This window comes from Schistocerca piceifrons, chromosome 7, assembly GCF_021461385.2.
Source record: "Schistocerca piceifrons isolate TAMUIC-IGC-003096 chromosome 7, iqSchPice1.1, whole genome shotgun sequence".
NCBI lineage: Eukaryota > Metazoa > Arthropoda > Insecta > Orthoptera > Acrididae > Schistocerca > Schistocerca piceifrons.
Window position 1 is genome coordinate 536,316,410 of NC_060144.1, and position 24,225 is coordinate 536,340,634.

The following is a 24,225-nucleotide window of genomic DNA, read 5'->3' on the forward strand; positions in this document are numbered from 1 at the left end:
TTCACTACGTCATCCCTCAGAGCCCCCCTTTCATCTTCTACTGTATTTCGTACCCCATTCCTGTCAATTGTTCCCTTATTCTCTCCCTGAAACACTGTACATCATCTGGTTTAGTCAGTTTATCCAGATCTCAACTCCCTAAATTTTCACCTTTTTGCAGTTTCTTCAGTTTTAATATACAATTCATAACCAATAGGTTGTGGTCAGAGTCCACATTTGCCCCTGGAAATGTCTTACAATTTCAAACCTGGTTCCTGAATCTGTCTTACCATTATATAATCTGTCTGATACCTTCTAGTACCTCCAGGATTCTTCCATGTATACAACCTTCTTTTATGATTCTTGAACCAAGTGTTAACTGTGATTAAGTTATGCTCTGTGCAAAATTCTACCAGACGGCTTCCTCGTTCATCTCTTACCCCCAATCCACACTCCCCTACTATGTTTCCTTCTCTCCCTTTTTCCTACTCCCAAATTCCAGTCACCCATTACTATTAAATTTTCGTCTCCCTTCACTGCCTGAATAATTTCTTTTATAGCATCAAACATTTCATCAATCTCTTCATCATCTGCAGAACTAGTTGACATATAAACTTGTACTATTGTAGTAGGCATGGGCTTCGAGTCTATCGTGGCCACAATAATGCGTTCACTATACTGTTTGTAGTAGCTTACCCGCACCCCTATTTGATTTTGTATTTATAACCCTGTATTCACCTGACCAAAAGTCTTGTTCCTCCTGCCACCGAATTTCACTATCTCCCACTATATCTAACTTTAACCAATCCATTTCCCTTTTTAAATTTCCTAACCTACCTGCCAGATTAAGGGATCTGACATTACACGCTCCGATCCGCAGAACGCCAGGTTTCTTTCTCCTGATAAAGACGTCCTCTTGAGTAGTCCCCGCCCGGAGATCCGAATGGGGGACTATTTTACGTCCGGAATATTTCACCCAAGAGGACGCCATCATCATTTAACCATACAGTAAAGCTGCATGCCCTCGGGAAAAACTACGGCTGTACTTTCCCCTTGCTTTCAGCCGTTCGCAGTACCAGCACAGCAAGGCCGTTTTGGTTATTGTTGCAAGTCCAGATCAGTCAATCATCCAAACTATTGCCCCTGCAACTACTGAAAAGGATACTGCCCCTCTTCAGGAACCACACGTATGTCTGGCCTCTCAACTGATACCCCTCCGTTGTGGTTGTGGCCATCTGTATTGCTGAGGCACACACGCCTCCCCACCAACGGCAAGGTCCATGGTTCATCCTTAGTGTATACATATCTTGGTCTCCCTCTACGATTTTTACGCTGCACGCTGCCCTCCAGTGCTAAATTTGTAATCCCCTGATGCCTCAGAACATGTCCTACCAACCGGTACCTTCTTCTTATCAAGTTGTGCCACAAACTCCTCTTCTCCCCAATTCTGTTCAATACCTCTTCATTAGTTATCTGATCTACCCACCTAATCTTCAGCATTCTTCTGTAGCACCACATTTCGAAAGCTTCTATTCTATTCTGATCCAAACTATTTATCGTCCATGTTTCACTTCCATACATGGCCACACTCCATACAAATAATTTCAGAAACGACTTCCTGACACTTAAGTCTATATTCGATATTAACAGATTTCTCTTCTTCAGAAACGCTTTCCTTGCCATTGCCAGTCTACATTTTATATCCTCTCTACTTCGACCATCATCACTTATTTTGCTCCCCAAATAGCGAAACTCATTTACTACTTTGTCTCATTTGCTAATCTAATTCCTTGCGCATCACCCGACTTAATTCGACTACATTACATTATCCTCGTTTTGCTTTTGTTGATGTTCATCTCATATCCTCCTTTCAAGACACTGTCCATTCCGCTCAACTGCTCTTCCAAGTCCTTTGCTGTCTCTGATAGAATTACAATGTCATCGGAGAACCTCAAAGTTTTTATTTCTTCTCCCTGGATTTTAATACCTACTCCAAATTTTTCTTTTGTTTCCTTTACTGCTTGCTCAATATACAGATTGAATAACATTGGGGAGAGGCTAGAACCCTGCCTCACTCCCTTCCCAACCACTGCTTCCCTTTCATGTCCCTCGACTCTTATAACAGCCATCTGCTTTCTGTACAAATTGTAAATAGCCTTTCGCTCCCTGTATTTTACCCCCGCCACCTTTAGAATTTGAAAGAGAGTATTCCAGTCAACATTGTCAAAAGCTTTCTCTAAGTCTACAAATGCTAGAAACGTAGGTTTGCCTTTCCTTAATATTCCTTCTAAGATAAGTCGTAAGGTCAGTATTGCCTCACGTGTTCCAACATTTCTACGGAATCCAAACTGACCTTCCCCAAGGTCGGCTTCTACCAGTTTTCCATTCGTCTGTAAAGTATTCGCGTTAGTATTTTGCAGCAGTGACTTATTAAACTGGTAGTTCGGTAATTTTCACATCTGTCAATACCTGCTTTCTTTGAGATTGGAATTATTATATACTTCTTGAAGTCTGAGGGTATTTCACCTGTCCCATACATCTTGCTCACCAGTAGTAGAGTTTTGTGAAGACTGGCTCTCCCAAGGCTATCAGTAGTTCTAATGGAATGTTGTCTACTCCTGGGGCCTTGTTTCGACTCAGGTCTTTCAGTACTCTGTCAAACTCTTCACACAGTATCGCACCTCCCATTTCATCTTCATCTACATCGTCTTCCATTTCCATAATATTGTCCGCAAGTACATCGCCTTTGTATAGACTCTCTTTATACTCCTTACACCTTTGTGCTTTCCCTTCTTTGCTTAGAACTGGGTTTCTATCTGAGCTCTTGATATTCATACAAGTGGCTCTCTTTTCTCCAAAGGTCTCTTTAATTCTCCTGTAGGCAGTATCTATCTTGCCCGTAGTGCAAAAAGCCTCTACATCCTTGTATTTGTCCGCAAGCCATCCCTGCTTAGCCATTTTGCACTTCCTGTCGATGTCATTTGTGAGATGTTTGTGTTCCTTTCTGCCTACTTCATTTACTGCATTTTATATTTTCTCCTTTCATCAATTAATTACAATATTTTTTCTGTTACCCAAGGATTTCTACTAGCCCTTGTCTTTGTACCTAATTGATCCTCTGCTGCCTTCACTATTTCATCCCTCAGAGCTACCCATTCTTCTTCTACTGTATTTCTTTCCCCCATTCCTGTCAATTGTACCCTTATGCTCTTCCTGAAACTCTGTACAACCTCTGGACCTTTCAGTTTATCCAGGTCCCATCTCCTTAAATTCCCACCTTTTTGCAGTTTCTTAAGTTTTAATCTACAGTTCATAACCAATAGGTTGTGGTCAGAGTCCACATTTGCCCCTGGAAATGTCTTACAATTTAAAACCTGGTTCGTAAATCTCTGTCTTACCATTATATAATCTATCTGATACCTTATAGTATCTCCAGAATGTTTCCATGTATACACCCTTCTTTTATGATTCTTGAACCAAGTGTTAGCTATGATTAAGTTATTCTCTGTGCTAAATTCTACCAGACGGCTTCCTCTTTCATTTCTTACCCCCAATCCATACTCACCTACTATATTTCCTTGTCTCCCTTTTCCTACTCTCGAATTCCAGTCACCCATGACAATTAAATTTTCGTCTCCCTTCACTACCTGAAAAATTTCTTTTATCTCATCATACATTTCATCAATCTCTTCATCATCTGCAGAGCTAGTTGGCATATAAACTTGTACTACTGAAGTAGACATGGGCTTCATGTCTATCTTGGCCACAATAATGCGTTCACTATGCTGTTGGTAGTAGCTTACCCGCACTCCTATTTTTTTATTCATTATTAAACCTACACCGGCATTACCCCTATTTGATTTTATATTTATAAACCCATATTCACCTGACCAAAAGTCTTGTTCCTCCTGCCACCGTATTTCACTAATTCCCACTATATCTCACTTCAACCTATCCATTTCCCTTTTTAAGTTTTCTAACCTACCTGCCTGATTAAGGGATCTGACATTCCACGCTCCGATCCGTAGAACGCCAGGTTTCTTTCTCGTGATAACGATGTCGTCATGAGTAGTCCCCGCCCGGAGATCCGAATGGGGGACCATTTTACCTCCGGAATATTTTACCCAAGAGAACGCCATCATCATTTAACCTTACAGTAAAGCTGCATACCATCGGAAAAAATTACGGCTGTAGTTTCCCCTTGCTTTTAGCCGTTCACAGTACCACCACAGCAAGGCCGTTTTGTTTAGTGTTACAAGTCCAGATCAGTCAATCATCCAGACTGTTGCCCCTGGAACTACTGAAATGGCTGCTGCCACTCTTCAGGAACCACACGTTTGTCTGGCCTCTCGACAGATACCCCTCCGTTGTGGTTGCACCTTCGGTACGGCCATCTGTATCCCTGAGGCACGCAAGCCTCCCCACCAACGGCAAGGTCCATGGTTCATAGGGGGGGGGGGTACAAGTGGTGCAAGTCCATTTTTTTTCATTCTGAGATACAGAGTTCTCAAGTCAAAAGAACGCTGAAAAATCTGCAGTTGATATACCAGAAATATTCAAAAATATGTAATCAAGTATGTATATTCAAGTATATATATTTCTTGTATATGTATCTCAACTGAGATCTTTTAACTATAGGACTCTGTATCTCAGAATGAACAAAAATGGACTTGTACCACTATTGAAATAAGCCCTTCATATGGTTACCTGAATTCTTCTCAAAAACAGCTGATTTGGAAAACTTCAAAATGTACGGCTGTGGAACCCAACATGAAGAAAATTATCCATACATTAAGGTTATAACGTGTCTGTTTCTGGTGAGCAACTGCCGCTTATTTTCTGCTGCCTGGATTGAATTGTGTCTCTGCCGGAGGACTCTGAGGCGAGAGTGACTTCTGAGCATTTGAAACGACGGCGCGGTCACCACACGGTTTTGAGGGGAAGCAAAGCGTTCTGCTTCGTAGCGATTCCTTTTGAGCTACTTTGTAGTGAAAGCGTATTTTCGTTGCGTGTGATTTGGTGTGCTTTTGAACGCATCTGCATTAAATTACACTGACAAGGTTGGATAGTGGTAACTAAAGCAACATTATGGTTTTGTATTCGTCCGGTGGTGCTGAGAATTGTAATAATATTTCGTATACACCGTCCGCATAATACAGTGTAATGTGTTTCTTTATTTTAAGATCTGGCAAGCTGTATTGGAACGCTGTGGTTGCTTAGGTAATGTCATCAAATGAGTAACAGAGTGACACTCGAGGTTACGATCAATGATGGGCAGATTGCATTTTGTTTACGTGTGTTACGCACGATTCATGATTGAATGTAGGAAGTCTGTATCCATTTTACCAAATGGTTTCGTTTCTTATGTGTGCTATGGACCAGGCCTTTCTGTTGTTGTGCTGGGAGCAAAACGTGAATCGTGCAACTGTAATCTGATTGTACTTTGTAAAATCTTTTTCTTTGTAGCATCCAGTAATAACTGTTAGATTAGTAGAAGGTCGCGGATCTTGATTTATGTTTCGTTCCTTCCATGAAGTCAGCTAAATGATTTCCCGGTATGGTAGTACTGATAACTATGAGGATTTGTATAAACGCCGGCTGTAAGAATAATTAGAGAAACGATTTTATGCCTTTAGTTCACTTATTACATCGACAATGATGCTTACTCATGTCGTACGAATTGTAAGTTATCTTAGTAACTATTTCGGATTGCAGTAGATAAGTTTCCTTCGCAAGTTTTAGAGCACAGGCTTTTACGTCGTCTTGTTTTGTTCCGTGACAGCCTTATCTTACTCACAAGCAGTAGTGGATCATTTCAGATGCATTGAGAATTTCCGTAGCGTTGCGTATGCGTGTCTGGGATGTCATTTCCGAAGTTTTATTCATTTGTAAAATACACCTCTTCAACTAGGGCAATTTCTAGTCCAAATTTAATGTTCGTTGCTATTATCAAAGTCACATCAAATAATTAATTTCTTATCAAGTAAATTTCGTTTCTATTATATGATTTCCGGTAAGGAAAAATGACAGATGCATAAAATTTTTTATGTGAAGTATCGGAAGGTGAAAGACATTCAGGCATTTACCTGAAGGACATGATTCGAAGTATGCGTTTTCACTCAAAATTCTGAATTCTTATAATTTCTTTACTTGACTCTATCGGTCTACAAGGGTCATCAAAAATGAACAGGTATCACATTGGCGTAAGGTATACGCCATGAAGACGCATGTCTCAAACAGTCAATTTTTTGTGTTACTGTTGAGTCGAAATTTTATTTACTATTAGCCTGCAATGACGTTAGTGTCTGTACATTCATATAGTCAATTGCTATTAGAAACGGAAACGGAAACCAAAAATTAACTGTAGGGTGTAACATCGAAAAAAAGTTGATTTCCATGCATTATGAAACAGTCGTACATAGAAATATGAGTAATATATAAGTACAGCTGCTTTGTGTGTCCACAACGCGCATTTGTCAACACTTCTATGACAGTCCTGACAAAACTCTACCATCTGGTGAGCAAGATGTACGAGACAGGCGTAATACCCTCAGACTTCAAGAAGAATATAATAATTCGAATCCCAAAGGAAGCAGGTGTTGACAGATGTGAAAATTACCGAACCATCAGCTTAATAAGTCACAGCTGCAAAATACTAACATGAATTATTTACAGGCGAATGGAAAAACTGATAGAAGCCGACCTCGGGGAAGATCAGTTTGGATTCCGTAGAAATATTGGAACACGTGAGGCAATTCTGACCTTAAGACATATCTTAGAAGAAAGATTAAGGAAAGGCAAACCTACGTTTCTAGCATTTGTAGACTTAGAGAAAGCTTTTGACAATGTTGACTGGAATACTCTCTATCAAATTCTAAAGGTGGCAGGGGTAAAATACAGGGAGCGAAATGCTATTTAAAATTTGTATGTAAAGCAGATGGCAGTCATAAGAGTCAAGGGACATGAAAGGGAAGCAGTGGTTGGGAAGGGAGTGAGACAGGGTTGTAGCCTATCCCCGATGTTATTCAATCTGTATATTGAGCAAGCAGTAAAGGAAACAAAAGAAAAATTTGGAGTAGGTATTAAAATCCAGGGAGAAGAAATAAAAACTTTGAGGTTCGCCGATGACATTGTAATTCTGTCAGGGACAGCAAAGGACTAGGAAGAACAGTTGAATGGAATGGACAGTGACTTGAAAGGAGGATATAAGATGAACATCAACAAAAGTAAAACGAGGATAATGTAATGTAGTCGAATTAAGTCGGGTGATGCTGAGGGAATTAGAATAGGAAATGAGACACTTAAAGTAGTAAAGGAGTTTTGCTATTTGGGGAGCAAAATAACTGATGATGGTCGAAGTAGAGAGGATATAAAATGTAGACTGGCAATGGCAAGGAAAGCGTTTCTGAAGAAGAGAAATTTGTTAACATCGAGTATAGATTTAAGTGTCAGGAAGTCGTCTCTGAAAGTATTTGTATGGAGTGTAGCCATGTATGGAAGTGAAACATGGACGATAAGTAGTTTAGACAAGAAGAGAATAGAAGCTTTCGAAATGTGGTGCTACAGAAGAATGTTGAAGATTAGATGAGTAGATCACGGAACTAATGAGGAGGTATTGAATAGGATTGGGGAGAGGAGACGTTTGTGGCACAACTTGACTAGAAGAAGGGATCGGTGGGTAGGGCATGTCCTGAGGCATCAAGGGATCACAAATTTAGCATTGGAGGGCAGTGTGGATGGTAAAAATCGTAGAGGGAGACCAAGAGATGAATACACTAAGCAGATTCAGAATGATGTAGGTTGCAGTGGGTACTGGGAGATGAAGGAGCTTGCACAGGATAGATTAGCATGGAGAGCTGCATCAAACCAGTCTCAGAACTGAAGGCCACAACAACAACAACTAGTATGGCAAAGTCTCTTCGTAGCTGCGTAGACGGCTATTGTTTTCGCCTACAGCCGTTTGCGCTTCTCAGTTGAAAGCTGTCAAAAGCGCTGACAGATATCAGGGATTTTCTTAAGTTAATTTGAAGGCAGGAGTGTCTTAGTAGTGAAGAAGGAATGTATTACAGCTCCATGCTTGATGCGGAATTTTGTCATGCATCTCAGTGTTTATGACGTCATATGTCTAGGCTTATGTGTCCTACAGTAATGTATTTGTGCAGGTATATTCAGCGGCATGTGTGAATACTGTCTGTGAAATACGTTGTGATTAGGTTAGTAGCAATTAAGAAATAAATTTAAACGTTATGCATGATGCTCCAATTTTTGACGCATCTCAAAGTTTTGACGTGTGATCTCCTGAACTATGATGGACAGATTGTTGCCTGACAGAAAGGGATATGTGTACCTAATTTGGTTGTAACCGGACTAGCAGTTCAGCGGGAGATATTCAACATACATACGCATACATATGTACATACACCCATTTTTGTAATATATATGGGTTACCGAAAGCAGTTAATATATATATATAAATTCCAATTAGAATATTATTGACTGAGGCAGTTATTTTTTGCAAAATTCAAGCTAAATTTTAAATATCATGTGGGCTATTGACGGATGTGATTTTCTTGCAGATACAAAGTATATAATTTCTCACAAGTATACTACAAGGAGTGATCTGTAAACGAGAGAACATTCATTTGGATGATCATGCTGTATAAACATGCAAGGATATCGTACATATCAACCACATTGTTACAAGTAATCGTTACGATGTGCACCACGCGTGGTTTGTGGCTTTCTCGTCTTGAAAGCCGGTTGAAAAGTTTTGACGCTTGGGTATTGTAGGTAAAAGGATGACTATGCCTTCCCAGGACGCCTGATATGTTCACTAGAAATTGGCCTTGGGGCCGAAGCATGTCGTGATAAACAAACACAAAATTGCATGTAGATCGTACAGTTCTTCCAAAGATTTGTAAAGGGCCATATATGTGTGTCACTTTGAAGCGTAGTGGAGCATTCACTAAGATATTAACTGGCCTGCCATAATAACTAGCATCTTAATTTTAGATGTCGCCAGGTAGGTTAAACACAATCCATCACTGGGCAATTTTTCTCAGCGTAGTGCTGTGTGAAGCATAGAGAGAACCATTCGGTGTGTTCCTGGATTAAGATGAGAAGTTGGGTTTATTTTGCACATTTCCACTCAGTAACGTCTTACGGAATAATTTTCGGGAATAACACATCACTTAGGAAGCACTGACTGCACAAAGGCGAGGAGTAAGCACAGTATGTGGTGTTCATCCACAGACGCCATGTTGGAACCTCTTCAAGGAGCTAGGCGTTTTAGCTGGGTCCTCACAAAACAGCCATTACTTAATGAAAACCGCGCGGGGTGGCGCAGTGGTTAGACACTGGACTCGCATTCGAGAGGGCGACGGTTCAATTCCGCGTCCGGCCATCCTGATTTAGGTTTTCCGTGATTTTCCTAAATCACTCCACGCAAATGCCGGGATGGTTCCTCTGAAAAGGCACGGCCGACTTCCTTCCCAATCCTTCCCTAATCCGATGAGACCGATGACCACGCTGTCTGGTCTCCTTCCCCAAACCAACCAACCAACTTAATGAAATTCGTCATAAATAATCCATCACAATTTGAGAAGAACAATGATGTCCGTATCCACAACAGCAGAGGGCATAATGACCATTACCCATTGTTAAAGAAGTTGAATATGCAGCAATAAGAATTATTGATCATTTGCCCAATAACATTAAATGACTCACAGGTAGCGAAGCAAGTTTAAATCTAATTTAAAATCATTTTACCAGGACAAATCCTTCTATTCCAGTGACGAATTTCTACTTAAAAACCGGTGGTTAGTAAAAACAAAAAAAAAAAAAAAAAATGTGTAGTTGCATTACTAGAATAATAATGTGTTCATCAATGTTAACACTAATCATGTATACATAGCGCGTAAACTTACTCGTTCCCCATCATTTTGATAAAAGTATCGTTCACATGATCTATGAAACATGTAACTAACTGACTAACGACCGGAAGACAGTGACAGATCGGTTGATTACTAGAGCATTGTACGTGGACAGTCCTCTAGTTTGAACTAATGACTTGAAAAACTTATGTAACGAAATTGTAGTTCGTTTGAAAGTATATATCTGCTGTTCTGACAGACGCTGCAATCCCAGCACCTACAATAGCGCGCACTCCGTTAAAGGAGGCATGTGGAGAGATGTCCTCTCATCAATAGGCTACGCCATTTTTCTATCTTTTTTAGCTGCTCTAGTGCTGTGTTTACTGAACCGTGACTCAGCTATTTCTGTATATACCAACCCTTAAGAGATGTACTAGCAAACTAAAAAGAAAACAAATTACATATCTTTCATTATATATATATATATATATATATATATACAGAACATTCTCTTTCAAGTCAGGTAATAAAGCATACACAGTTATCAAAGCTCATGCACCAACAAATGACCATAATAGAAAAAAGCCACAATAAGTTGAAGACTTCTGAGAAGACATGGAAGAAGTAACCAAACACATTCCAGAAAGACACGTGAAAATTTTAATGGGAGATTTTAACGCGCAATTAGGTAAAGAAAGAAACTACAAACAAATCACAGGTCCGCACTCAGCACACGTTCGTACAAACAAAAATGGAGAACACCTCATAAAATATTGTAAAAATTTCAACCTCAAAGTTATGTCGACGCAATTTCAAAAGGTCAAGACGAAAACTTACAACATGGAAAGCACCCAACACCGTATGGGGAGAATTCCAGATTGATCATGTGGCCATTTCCACCAAATGTACGCGGGAAAAACATGTAAGGGATTTTTCGAGCCTGATCATCATTTACTACAACTTACGATTAGGATAATCCCAAGACGGAAGAAAACAGCACCAAACGAAACAGTTAGACCTGATCCGGAATACTTGAAGATAAATAGGGACAAAGTTGTTGAAGAGATTAATAGGCATTCAGCAGACACTTGGACAGACTTTGCGAAAACAATTCAGAAGGCTGTGCGATGGGGGCAACCTTCTAGGAAACGAAAACATAAATGGTGGAACGCGAACTGTGATCTAGCCATTGTAAGAAGAACACAGGCATGGAAGAAATTCAGCAGTAACCGAACATCAGAAACATGGAAGGAATTTCACGAGATTCAGAAACAGTCAACAAAGGAAATCAGAATAGAAAAACCGGCATATGACGACAACAGGTTGAAAGAAATTGACGAAGATTTCAAGAGAAATAAAACTAGAAATTTGTACAGACCATTCAAAGAAAATATGAAGGGTTATCAACCTCCTAGCCTCTGCTTCCGAAGAACAGATGGATCCCTCAAAACGAACACGAAAGAAAATTGCAAAATCCTCAAACAATACTTTGATGAACTTCTGAATTGCAAGAAACACACAAAAAAATTAACCTTCCAAAAGGCCACAGCCGACCCAGATTCTAATCCACCCACAATAGAAGAGATAGAGAGAAACATCAAACAAATGAAAACTAACAGAGCATCAGGAGAAGATGGTATTATTGCCGAGATCTGGGATCTCAAAGATGAAATATTTCAGAAATTTGGGTCACAGAGAAATTGGCAGAGGAATGGAAATGTGCTTTGATCCATCCCCTACATGAAAAGAATGAAAAATCAGATCCAAATAATTACAGAGGTATTTCTATAGTACCTGTCACATTCAAAATTTTCTCAAAGGTGCTATTAAACAGACTAGAACCACAAGCAGATCCGCAAATAGGGGAATACCAGGCAGGCTTCAGAAGAGGGAGATCAGGCATAGAACAGATCTGGAACTTGAGAACACTTTTGAAAGTCAGACGGACAAGAAACACTGTAGTTACCTTTGTTGACTTTAAAAATGCATACGACTCCATAGGCCGGCAAACGCTCTTCGACGTACTGGAAGAATATGGCATCGACAGAAAAACCAGGGCAATTATTCAACAGACGGTCACAGACACCACCTCGAAGATTAAGTTCATGGAAGAAATTTCGGAGCCCTTCCAGATACACACAGGTGTCCGACAAGGAGATGGGCTTTCACCAATCCTGTTTAACATAGTCTGAGACAAGATTGTCAAACAATGGGAAGAACAAGTTAAAGGAATACAGCTAGCATGAACACGTCAGACAAGAACAATCATAAAATGTCTGGCATTTGCAGATGACATAGCCATACTTAGTAGTAACACACAGGAGCAAACGAAGCAATGGAACACCTACATGAAATAGCTGCCAAAACAGATCTACAGATATCGTATGAGAAGACTCAATACATGGAACGACAAACCAACAATGTACACATCATGCAAACGATGTATGGATCCGTGAAAAGTGTAAAAAATTTAAATATTTAGGGGAACACATACAAATAGGAGGATCAAACAAGGCATCCAACATAGAACGAACAGAAAGACTCCAGAAAGCATACAAACTCACATGGTCGTATTATAATAAGACAAGCATATCGAGACAGCCCAAAATTAGACACTACAAAACCGTTGTATTACCGGAATCACTATATGCGTCAGAAACGACCACAATTGGAGCATCAGCCATTATAGAGACAGAAAAAATAGGACGTAAAATTCTCAGGAAAATATTCTTACCAATACACAAATATGTTATATGGATGAAAAGACCTACCAATGAGTTATACCAACACGCTGACAGACTCACAGGCATGATCAGAAAATGCAGACTAAATTTGTGTGGACACATACAGAGAATGGACAACACCAGACTTACAAAGAGAATCTTTGATGTAGTAAAACATTCAAGCCTTAAAAGAAATTGGTATCATGAAATAGAGGAAGACATAAGGCAGCTGGAGATCAACAAACAAATGTTAAAAGACAGAAAGGAATCCAGGAACAAAATTAGGAATGCAAAGTTTTTGGTAAATGAGAAGAGGAAGACGGGAGCATTATGGACGGAACAAAGGAAACAAGAACAGAGTCAAAGGATGAAGAGATTTTGGGAAGAGAAAAGGAAGAAAGGAAAGAAGTGAAAATTGTGTCATCATGAGATAATTGATACTCTGCCCATAAGGAGAAAAATGATATGAATGAATGAATAAACATATATAATTTAAGGGCTACCTACGTAACGTAACGTGAGTTGCAGTTTTATCTGAGTTCCGAACTGCACCTGTCTTTAGGCACCAGCATGAAAGTTAGAGGGGTAAGTTTAGAGCTTTCTCCCCAAGTACAGCCACTCTGTGAAATTAAGGGTGGTATTGTCCTTCGTCATCCTTCATTTCGCCAGCGCATAATATGATCCACCCCGAGGCTGGCATCTACCACTGCTTCTGACAATGGAAAGTCCCTATCACACCCCTCTCAGATTTAGAAGTAAGAGGAACCAGTGGACAGCCCGTTAAAAACCGAACACAGATCAAGCATGAAAACAAGAAGTTGTATGGAACTGTGAAAGAAAGCAAAACAGAAAGAGTGAAAAGAAGTACATCAATTAAAGGCGAAGAGCCTCGTCCACGTGGTTAAGTGGTCACGGTGATGGGTTCAAGGAGGGCAAGCCGTGTTCAAAAGCTCCGTCGAGGCAATTTTTTTTTTTTTTTTTCACAAAATGAAGAACTGTCTGCCCGGTCACTGACGTGTCTGTTCGCTGTTTCCAAATTTATGTCTGTGTCGTGGTGCAACGTCCGTTTGCAGCAGCGAGGTGTGAAGGAGGGGACCTATAATGAAAGCTGATTCTGCACAACTACTCTGTTAGCAGCCGAAAGGAAGTGACAAGTCAACACGACAAGCGCGCCAAGTCAACCGAATCCTTCACCGGAAGACAAGTCTGGTGTCACACACACGGCATTAGTGACAGTACATGTGTCATATGATCGGGATCTTTTTTCGACGCACTTAACTTTTACGCCTGCTGAGTGAGTGAGATATGGCTCCTTGCCCGATTTAGGTATTCGTATGAATGTGAATGTGATCGCTACCAAATAAATGTTGGAAGCATAATTAGTTTGTGAGAAAAGCTGCACACGAATCAACCCAACAGTTTCACAATCACACAGTTATCTCTGTGCTCTATCAGAAAAAAACGCTTTTAACTTTTTTGAATTTGCGTTCCGTTTTGGAAGTTTTGGCTCTTGAATTCCTTTGTTGTAATATTGTTCATACCCGCTTATTTGTTGTTTTCGTTTCTGTGAAAAGTTTATGTTGTATCACGTCTCCTTGTACTATTCATAACATTTACTTGCGATGGTAATGTATGCATCCCACATGACTCATATTCTATAACCAAATTTGTAGTGTGACAGTTGCCAAGACTATTTTCTACACACTTCGTCCGCTTAGCTGCCCAATACTGTGACAACTTAACCACTGCCCCCCCCCCCCCTTTTCGCTCAACGTATTTCTTCAGCCTGAACCATTTACTGTTTCTGCTGCGCTTCTTTCTCACAGTTCAGTACACTTTCTTCCTGTTTTCATGCTTGATCTGTGTTCAGTTTTTGACAGGCTATTACTTGTCCATCTTACCACTACATCTGAAGGGGTTGCAATTGGGTGTTTCCCTCGTAAGTATGACTTATTAAAACGATGTTTCGGCTCTACTTAACTTGTGTAGTATTAGGATCATTACATTCTCCTTAAGGAAATCTGCAGTATTAACTCTAAGAATGACTCAGGTCATCCGGGTAAGGTCAAAACAACAGAAAGCCGGTTTGCAATGGAGTATAAAATAAATAATGTTCTAGAACATCAATACTGTATATTTCAATTTTTAATTTGTGGAAGAGAACGAAGTACCATTGTATGTCTGTACTAGGTTTGTAGTTGTGGATGTTGTAGTTTAGTGTCAGTACGCCGGGAGCAGAGACATACATTGCTGGACTGGCAATACCGTGTACAGTTTCAGTGTTGTCAGTGAAGTCAGCACTTTAAAATCGCAATATGGCGGCGATCGCAAAGGACGAGTAAACAGCTGCTTATCTACTGATAAAACAGCCGTAAGAAAATACAACTACGTCACCTTTACAGTTTTGACTCAATGGTCAATACATGAGACGTGTTTGGCTGTGATTTTTCCTACTGAAGACAAAAGATACAAGGAAAGGAACGAGTCTCAATGCAAGCATAACTAGAAACTAGACACCCGCCTCGATTGCGAAAAAAGCACCTAGTGTTAACCTAGGTTTCGGCGTAGATAACTACACCTTCTTCAGAACAATAAAACCCACAAGTGCCTAAGAAGACCTTTGTCAATGATTAAAAGAACACCATAGCTATACATTTATAAACGAATAAAAGGAAAACACACACAGTACATATGTACAAAGTCAAAACCACTACTTAACTTAATGGTGTACGCTCCAGCTCACACCGGCCTATGTTCGATGGGCCATGACCCGCCATAAACTGCGTACACCATTAAGTTAAGTAGTGGTTTTGACTTTTTACGTATATACTGTTGGTGTTTTCCTTTTATTCGTTTATAAATGTATAGCTATGGTGTTATTTTAATCATTGACAAAGGTGTTCTTAGGCACTTGTGGGTTTTATTGTTCTAAAGAAGGTGTAGTTATCTACGCCGAAACGTAGGTTAACACTAGGTGCTTTTTTCGCAATCGAGTCGAGTGTCTAGTTTTTTTAATATATTAACCAACGATTGCTGTCGCGCTGCGATGTTGCAGGTTCTTATAACTAGAAACATCTCACACAGTTTTGCTTTTGTTCCGTGTGGAAGCCTTAATAGTGATATTATATTTTATGTTATCTGAAGTACTGGCATTGTTTAAATAGTTTATGTATATAGAATCAGGAGCTCAATAAATCTAGTATTAGCAGACGTAGCTTAATTATGTGTTTTTAACCAATTTTGATCAATTATGGCTTTCCTTCGAATAGAGCGCTCGTTACGAAAGTGCGCCTGTAAGTAGAATGCTCTATTTTTCGTTGACAGCAAGTGTCTTTATGCATTTGAGTGTTAAGTCTGCTATAAACGTGTGTGTATGCAGCTTGATGTTTTCTCATAACATGATTCTATCATGTATGTGTTAAACTCAACTAGTACGTAAAAGTTTTCTGAACTGCAGATCTTGTTTACGCCACATCGTAAAGCTTAAGACGTCATTTCGTTTCAGAAAATCGTGGTAGTAGCATAAACAAACTTTTTAACGCTGCCGTTTTACCACACCAAACGTCAGGCTTCAGAAAAGATGTGCCTTTACTAGTCTAGTAACGTATGTCTGTCGGGAGAAACTCACCATCGTAAATGGGAGCTGCTCTTCGGAGGCGGCTGGCAGCGAACAGGTGGGTTCCCCCACAACAGCGGCGACACACAGTAACGGCACCAACAAGAGTAGGCCAGCCATCTGCAGACAAACAACAGGCGCACAGCGCAGATATTCACTGACTAACGACCGAGCTACCAACCACGTGAAAACTGTGTCATCGCAGTTATTCAATAAACAGTATATTGTATCTAATGCTTTTATGTATTTTGGTTATAAACTAGGCGATTACCAATCGTAGTCGTTTACGTATTATATAGGGAAACGAATAAATTAGTCTAAAGTGTAAATGAAGTCCCATGCTTCTTAACAGAGCGTATGGGAACGATGCGGGAGACCCGCATCGCTGTACTATGCAAGGTCCTAAAGGAGGTGGTTTGCGTTGCCTTCTTCCGAGCGTAATTGGTATGAATGATGATAACGAAGACGACACAACAACACCCAGTCATCTAGGGGCAGGTGAAAATACCTGACCAAAAAAGCATAACAGCAGTAGGTATACAAATTATAAAAGGAAATCACCTACACATTTACTGTAATACTAAACTTGAACAGATAAAGTATTTTAGTTCCTGTTGCAAATTCAAGAAGCATTTATTCTTGTATTTGGACAAGAATCTAAAATTCTTGAAGGAGCAACATAAACTTGTTGGTGAAAGAAACAAGGGGACATCTCAAATCCATAACACAATACTTGTTATCATGCCAGTGCGAATCATTAATTGTTATCTTGAATCAAGATCCAACGGGTAACTAAAGTCATTTTAAAATAATTGAGGTCAACCTGAACGATTGATAAGCTAGATGTCAGGACTATTTCGTCCTCCCTTTCCTCCTCCACTTTTGTCCTCACTCTTACGAGTGATAGTGATGTCTCAGTACCATTTGAACTCACGTTGGTTGAAGTTCCTTCCAATTGCGTAGCTTTGCACGTCGTTACTTGCAACCGCCAACCCTCCACCTCCTCCAAGACTGTCAATAATCTGGATTATCATCGATCTGCTGGTGACCACAAAAACTCTGGATTGAACACTTTGTTCTGTTTTGACTACTTGTATATGTGAACGCTTCATACAAATGTCTAACCTCCAACGGTGGTGTATGTTTCTTAGCCGAGATATATCGCCTAAGATACGGTGATAGTGAATGATGTAATTAAAACCTTTGATGATGTAATGTCGCAAATATTGAAATTTAGCTAGTACACTACATCAATGTTTATATATTCAAATATTTTTTCCTTACAATTTAGTTCAACTACGTTGTTGTTGTGGTCTTCAGTCCTGAGACTGGTTTGATGCAGCTCTCCATGCTACTCTATACTGTCCAAGGTTCTTCATCTCCCAGTACCTACTGCAACCTACATCCTTCTGAATCTGCTTAGTGTATTCATCTCTTGGTCTCCCTCTACGATTTTTACCCTCCACGCTGCCCTCCAGTGCTAAATTTGTGATCCCCTGATGCCTCAGAACATGTCCTACCAACCGGTCCCTCCTTCTTTTCAAGTTGTGCCACAAACTCCTCTTCTCCCCAATTCTATTCAATACCTGCACATTAGTTATGTGATCTACCCATCTAATCTTCAGCATTCTTCGGTAGCACCACATTTCGAAAGCTGCTATTCTCTTCTTGTCCAAACTATTTATCGTCCATGTTTCACTTCCATACATGGCTACACTCCATGCAAATACTTTCAGAAACGACTTCCTGACACTTAAATCTATACTCAATGTTAACAAATTTATCTTCTTCAGAAACACTTTCCTTGCCATTGCCAGTGTACATTTTATATCCCCTCTACTTCGACCAACATCAGTTATTTTGCTCCCCAAATAGCAAAACTCCTTTACTACTTTAAGTGTCTCATTTCCTAATCCGATTCCCTCAGCATCACCCGACTTAATTCGACTACATTCCATTTTCCTTGTTTTGCCTTTTTGATGTTCATCTTATATCCTCCTTTCAAGACACTGTCCATTCTGTTCAACTGCTCTTCCAAGTCCTTTGCTGGGTCTGAGACAATTATAATGTCATGGGCGAACCTCAAAGTTTTTATTTCTTCTCCATGGATTTTAATACCTACTCCGAATTTTCTTTTGTTTCCTTTACTGCTTGCTCAATATAGGGATAGAATAACATCGGGGAGAGGCTACAACCCTATCTCACTCCCTTCCGAACCACTGCTTCCCTTTGATGTCCCTCGACTCTTATAACTGCCATGTGGTTTCTGTACAAATTGTAAATAGCCTTTCATTCCCTGTATTTTACCCCTGCCACCTTCAGTATTTGAAAGAGAGTATTCCAGTCAACATTGTCAAAAGCTTTCACTAAGTCTACAAATGCTAGAATCGTAGGTTTGCTTTTCCTTAATCTAGCTTCTACGATAAGTCGTAGGGTCAGTATTGCCTCACGTGTTCCGATATTTCTACGGAATCCAAACTGATCTTCCCCGAGGTCGGCTTCTACTAGTTTTTCCATTCATCGGTAAGGAATTCGTGTTAGTATCTTGCAGCTGTGACTTATTAAACTGATACTTAGGTAATTTTCACATCTGTCAACATCTGCTTTCTTTGGAATTGGAATTATTATATTCTCCTTGAGGTCTGAGGGTATTTCGCCTGTCTCATACATCTTGCTCACCAGATGGTAGGGTTTTGTCTGGATTGGCTCTCCCAAGGCTGTCAGTAGTTCTAATTGAACGTTGTCTACTCCCGGAGCTTTGTTTCGTCTCAGGTCTTTGAGCGCACTGTCAGACTCTTCACGCAGTATCATATCTCCCAATTCATCTTCATCTACATCCTCTTCCATTTCCATAATATTGTGCTCAAGTACATCGCCCTTGTATAGACCCTCTATATACTCCCTCCACCTTTCCGCTTTCCCTTCTTTGCTTAGAACTGGGTTTCCATCTGAGCTCTTGATATTCATGCAAGTGGTTCTCTTTTCTCCAAAGGTCTCTTTAATTTTCCTGTAGGCAGTATCTATCTTACCCCTAGTGAGATAGGGCTCTACATCCTTACATTTGTCCTCAAGCCATCCCTACTTAGCCATTTCGTTCAATTACGAAATAACCCAAATTTTAAAGTAAACCTTCGAACGAACGCCATAAACATATTATCCTAATACCAGGTGGAAATAGGTTGGAATGGGAAATAGTTTGACACCTAATTAAGGGAGTTCAGTCCAATTTCTCATATAATAGAATCACAGTTCTATAGTAGACAATATTTTTAAGGCGCAGAGCTTTAGAAGCTGTCTAGGATTATGACGCATACTCAGTGCAAAGGCACTCTAGTGAAGCAGCGAGGTTCAGTTACTGGTGGTGGTACTAAGCTTTAAGCGGAATATTCGTTGCCAAAGAAAGGGTAGGTGAAGTTTATAATCAGCAGACATTAGCTCAAAGTATGGGTTAAAGGCCCTTTTGAAACGTGTCAGGGAAAGAGAGCATGTGGCAAAATAGATGGTCAGGTTGATCGGAAACCTAGAATTGGGGAACTCGCGATAGTGTTAGAGTGAAGTCAACTGCGTACAGCACCGGCATCCGCCTTACAGTTTGTTTAAAATCATGACCAAGAACATGAAAATTACCTCTTAGTAATACCAAAAGCACCCGGTTAATGGTAGCAAGTGCGGATCGCACTGTCAACCAATCACTCACGATTTAAATGAGACTCTAGGGCCGCCAGTTTCAGGTATCAAGAGCTGTGCTATTTTCGGAGACTATCGGGGATTCGTCGATGAAATACTGTCTGTTGCACTCATCCGCGTTGGTTGATCGTAACAGGAAGAAAAACGCTGAGTACTTTTACCTTTGTACCTCAGTCATAGCGCCAGCTCTGAAAGTAGTGTAAATACGAGAGGATGTTAAAGAATTTTATTGTATATGATATTTTGTTATGTAATCGCGAGCAAGTTGAATCTTGAAAGGAAACACGCCAAGGACGAGGTGCCGAATAAATACAGCATTGTAAAGAAAAGTGTTCGCCATATGTGTGGTAGTTTGCCTGCATTCCAACCAAAATTATCTGTTCCATATGGCCAGCTTCCGAAGGACTTGAGCAGACGTCGAGCGATTGTGTGCTGTATTGACTTCACTAGTGGCTATATTACACAATCCCTAAGCATTTTCTCCTTCTAATTATGTCTTAGGCTTTCTTCGTGACCCTGAAAAAGAGAACAACAACAACCTCCAGATTATTAGTAGCAAATCTTGTAGCAAGCGCGGAAGCAGAAGGCGTGGGTCTTTGATAGAGTACTAACTCAGTTACGTATGATCTGAGAACACAATTCTTCAACATAAACGTTACCTCGCTATTACGCGTGAATGTTTGTTCGTAAAATTCGTAAAGAGCTGAAGAGTTGTGGCTTAGGGGATAAGTGGCATATACTCAGGTTTTAATCCTTGGACAGTTCATGAACTATTTCGGTAATTTACGGCTTCCACGAACCTCTGCAAATGATCTGTATACGTGAAAAATGTAACTGCTCCGTGGCTGGGAGTCCACGTTTGACTGTAGGTTTCCGCGAACAGCCTGGGTAAACCAGGTTAAAGGTCGTAGGAAGGCAGGGGCATTCCATCGCCATCAGGAGTGTTGAAATATGTGTGAATTCCTAAGGGACAAAACTGCTGAGGCCATTGGTACCTAGACTTACACCTACTTCAACTAACTTATGCTAAGAACAACACACACACATGCCCGAGGGAGGATTCGAACCTCCGGCGGCAGCGACCGCGCAGTCCCAGACATGACGCTTTAAACCGCGCGGCCACTCCGTGCAGCACGCCAACAGGAGCATTTCTGTTCTATGTGTCGTGTCTGTTCTTTCGGAGATGTCCGAATCATGTAATAGTACCATATTACCACACATATAGTAATATACACCCTTTGACGGTATTTCATGACATTTTCAGTATGGATGCACGCTAGGTCCGCCATGTTGTGGTGATAATGCTAAATGATGGTAGGAATTACAATGGTGGACAGTAAAGTACTGTGCAAAAAGTTTGGAATTTGGTTTGGAGGGAAGCGTGCTCGGATAGCCTAGGCAGTTGAGGCGATGCTCGCGCTATGTGGGAAATCAGGGTTCGAGTCCGAGTTCCACACAAATGTTCGCTTTATCACTGTGCCCTCATGTAGCTGACGTCTGAATTTCCCCTTCGCCACAAATATGAACAAGACTAATGGCAACTACAGGGCAACCTTCGGACTGAAGAAATAATTTTATGTAACAATTATTGTAAAGGAGATTGTAATAGAATTCTTTGATACGGTGAAATTGACACCACTCCACCGATTAATAATCTCTAGCCTTATTACAAGACAGCAGTGGCTCCAACATTCACACTACTAAATCTTGTACATTTTAACTCATTATACATTGAAAGAAGCGGAACACTTAGACCCGGCAGCACCCAACTGCCTGTGGGAAACGTTGATTTAAGTTTCATCCTCATGCGAGCTTATTTTCAATACAGAAAAAAGCCGTTCCAACACAGGAAGAATGATTACATGGATGGCTGCTGAATATGTCTAACGATACTGGAAATCTCCAGGCGGAGACCGCAACACAGCATGCTCAGAGATCGTGGTCGTGCAGCTAGTCACCATCGTCCGGACTTTGAGAAAGAATCATAGTCGTGAGAGTCACGGGAGAATCCCACTGCCAGATCACACAGACAGCTGGTTGTAATGTAACGACTGCATACGGAGTGTCATGGGCCCTTCCACAAGGACCACACAAGTTCAGAGGACTGATCGACTGGCTCTGACGAGCAGATGGACGACAACCACCGAAATACTGGACGAGTTTTCAGACAGAGTGTCACCACGAACCTTTGGGGAAAAAATTGATGGAATCTGGGTGAAGATGTCGATTTTCCGTTGCAAATTTACTGCTGGTCCCATACCTAAGACAACAGAGACCAGCATTATGCAAAGCCACGGGTAACTGAGCCCCAGAGTGGCATTTTGCGTTGTCTCGCCTCTGTTTGTGATGGTGATATCGACACCATCTTATCTGTAGATGACTTGGTGAATGGTCAAAGGAAGTAGTGTTTCTGTAGGTCCACACGCCTTATACTCATGGAACCATGTGTGGGGTTACTGGATACGTCAACAGGACTGATTTGATAACATTGTAGAATGGATGCTGCATGATCGCAATGGTAAATTCTAATGTCACATCCTATGTTGAATTCTGTATTCCAGCAGTATAATGCTACACCCAGCACTGCTGTACATGCTAGAAATGCCATGAGAAATTAGCAGTTTCCTTGTCTGTCTGGCTCGGTCCTTTGATTCGACCAGCTTACAATATGTCTGTGATGCGACTAGAAGCTGTATTATGCTGACCTCCATCCAGCAGACTGTTTGAGCAGATGTGGTATATGTTTCAGTCTTGTCAAGAATTTCCCTAGATGCCATTTGGAGGCGGTTGGTTCTCACAACGAATACAAGAGTGTATTATAGCCTGTGGGGGTGCTACCTCCTAGTGATGTTAAGTATGGAAATCAGTTCTAGATAAAATTGAAAAAGGACAAGTTACTTTCTCATCTATTTTTCACATATGGAAAATTATTAAAGATTTTATAACAATTTGATGCACCTTGAACGAGACTCTAGAAAGTTAACAGCTTGAGCAGATGCTGATGGAGCCTGTTAGGGCGCTAAAAGGTTGAGGTATTTTTATGGTTCTTACCTTGTAGAAACGGCATGTTGGGAGTTGAAAGCAATCGGCGGCGAGCCTACCCTTTAGTAAATATTGCTGGACAGGCCCACAGCCTTACACGGCAGACACAGCAGCACCTCTTTGAAACAGGTCTCCAGCAGAACAATGCAGTGATACCTACTGCGGCGCCAGCAGTAGCCTGAGCGGAGGGATATGGTCTGAAGAAATGTGCCAACACAGTGGAGTTGTAAACTGGGCATTGTGTGCAGAGCCGCAAGTAATAAAATTTCACAAGTTTTTGTTTTCACCAAAAGTACAAATAGGCCTGTGAACCACTTCCATCGGCCACCTCGGTTGTATAAGAAAAATCAATCAATAACTTGTTTAACATAATTTATGTCTGTTTTGAAGGAAAATAAATGTTGTTACAACAATAAAATTATGCCAGCACAATCAATCATTTATATAGTCCCACTAGGATTGCCTTTCAAAATCAAGCCGAATTCATGCATATTGTAAAAGTTGACTTGTGCATGTATGTATGTTCTACACCTCCAGCTAAACCACAGGATCGATTTCAACCAAACGTGGTACACACGTCACTTACTGTTTGTAAAGCAACAGTGAGGCGCTAAGAACCACCTATCACCTGGAAGGGGTAGGGGCGAGTGTGTAACAGAAATCATTCTATATTCATCCAGTATTTGTGAATGAGAGCATTATGTTAAACCCTTAGAGACTTTTTTCATTGACGCATCTCACGTAATGAAAGAAAAAACACTCATCACTTACTACTTTGTCGCTGTTCCTGCAGTAATACTGCTGCATCAGGCTTAACCTTTAATTTATTATCTCTTTACTGCTTTGTAACACATTTTGCAGACATTATTCATATATAACACAGAATGTACCTGCAAAAATGACATGTAGTTCATGATATATGTCGTCAAAAACACAGAGATTCATGAAAAACTGCCGCATCATGCATGGAATTTTAATTTATTACTTCTTTACCAGAAAGACTGTTAGCAACACATTTCTCAGCCAGTATCCACATACAGTACTGGGTGTACCTGCAAACGTATATCATTGTATGACACACAGGTCAGAAGATATGACATCATAAGCATTGAACTATGTGAAAACGCAAGTACAGGACGCAATTCGCTACAGATACAGGTGACATACACGCGTAAATACGTAAGAAATACCTTAAACATACATGAAATATATGTGACATGTGTATACAAGGACAAAACGATGGGTAAAAAGCTGTTGGCTTAATTTCAACAAAATTTGGTGCACATATAACTTACTATCTGGAAAT

The 24,225-nt window shown here is 40.5% G+C and overlaps 1 protein-coding gene across 1 annotated transcript in view; it reads right to left on the reverse strand.

Annotated features, from left to right (window-relative positions):
- LOC124805327 overlaps positions 1–24,225 on the reverse strand; it is a 49,182-nt gene that overhangs the window by 10,881 nt on the left and 14,076 nt on the right. The window contains exon 2 of the mRNA XM_047265848.1: positions 16,203–16,310. Coding sequence (XP_047121804.1) covers positions 16,203–16,310 — 108 coding nt within the window. The remainder of the gene's footprint in view (positions 1–16,202; positions 16,311–24,225) is intronic.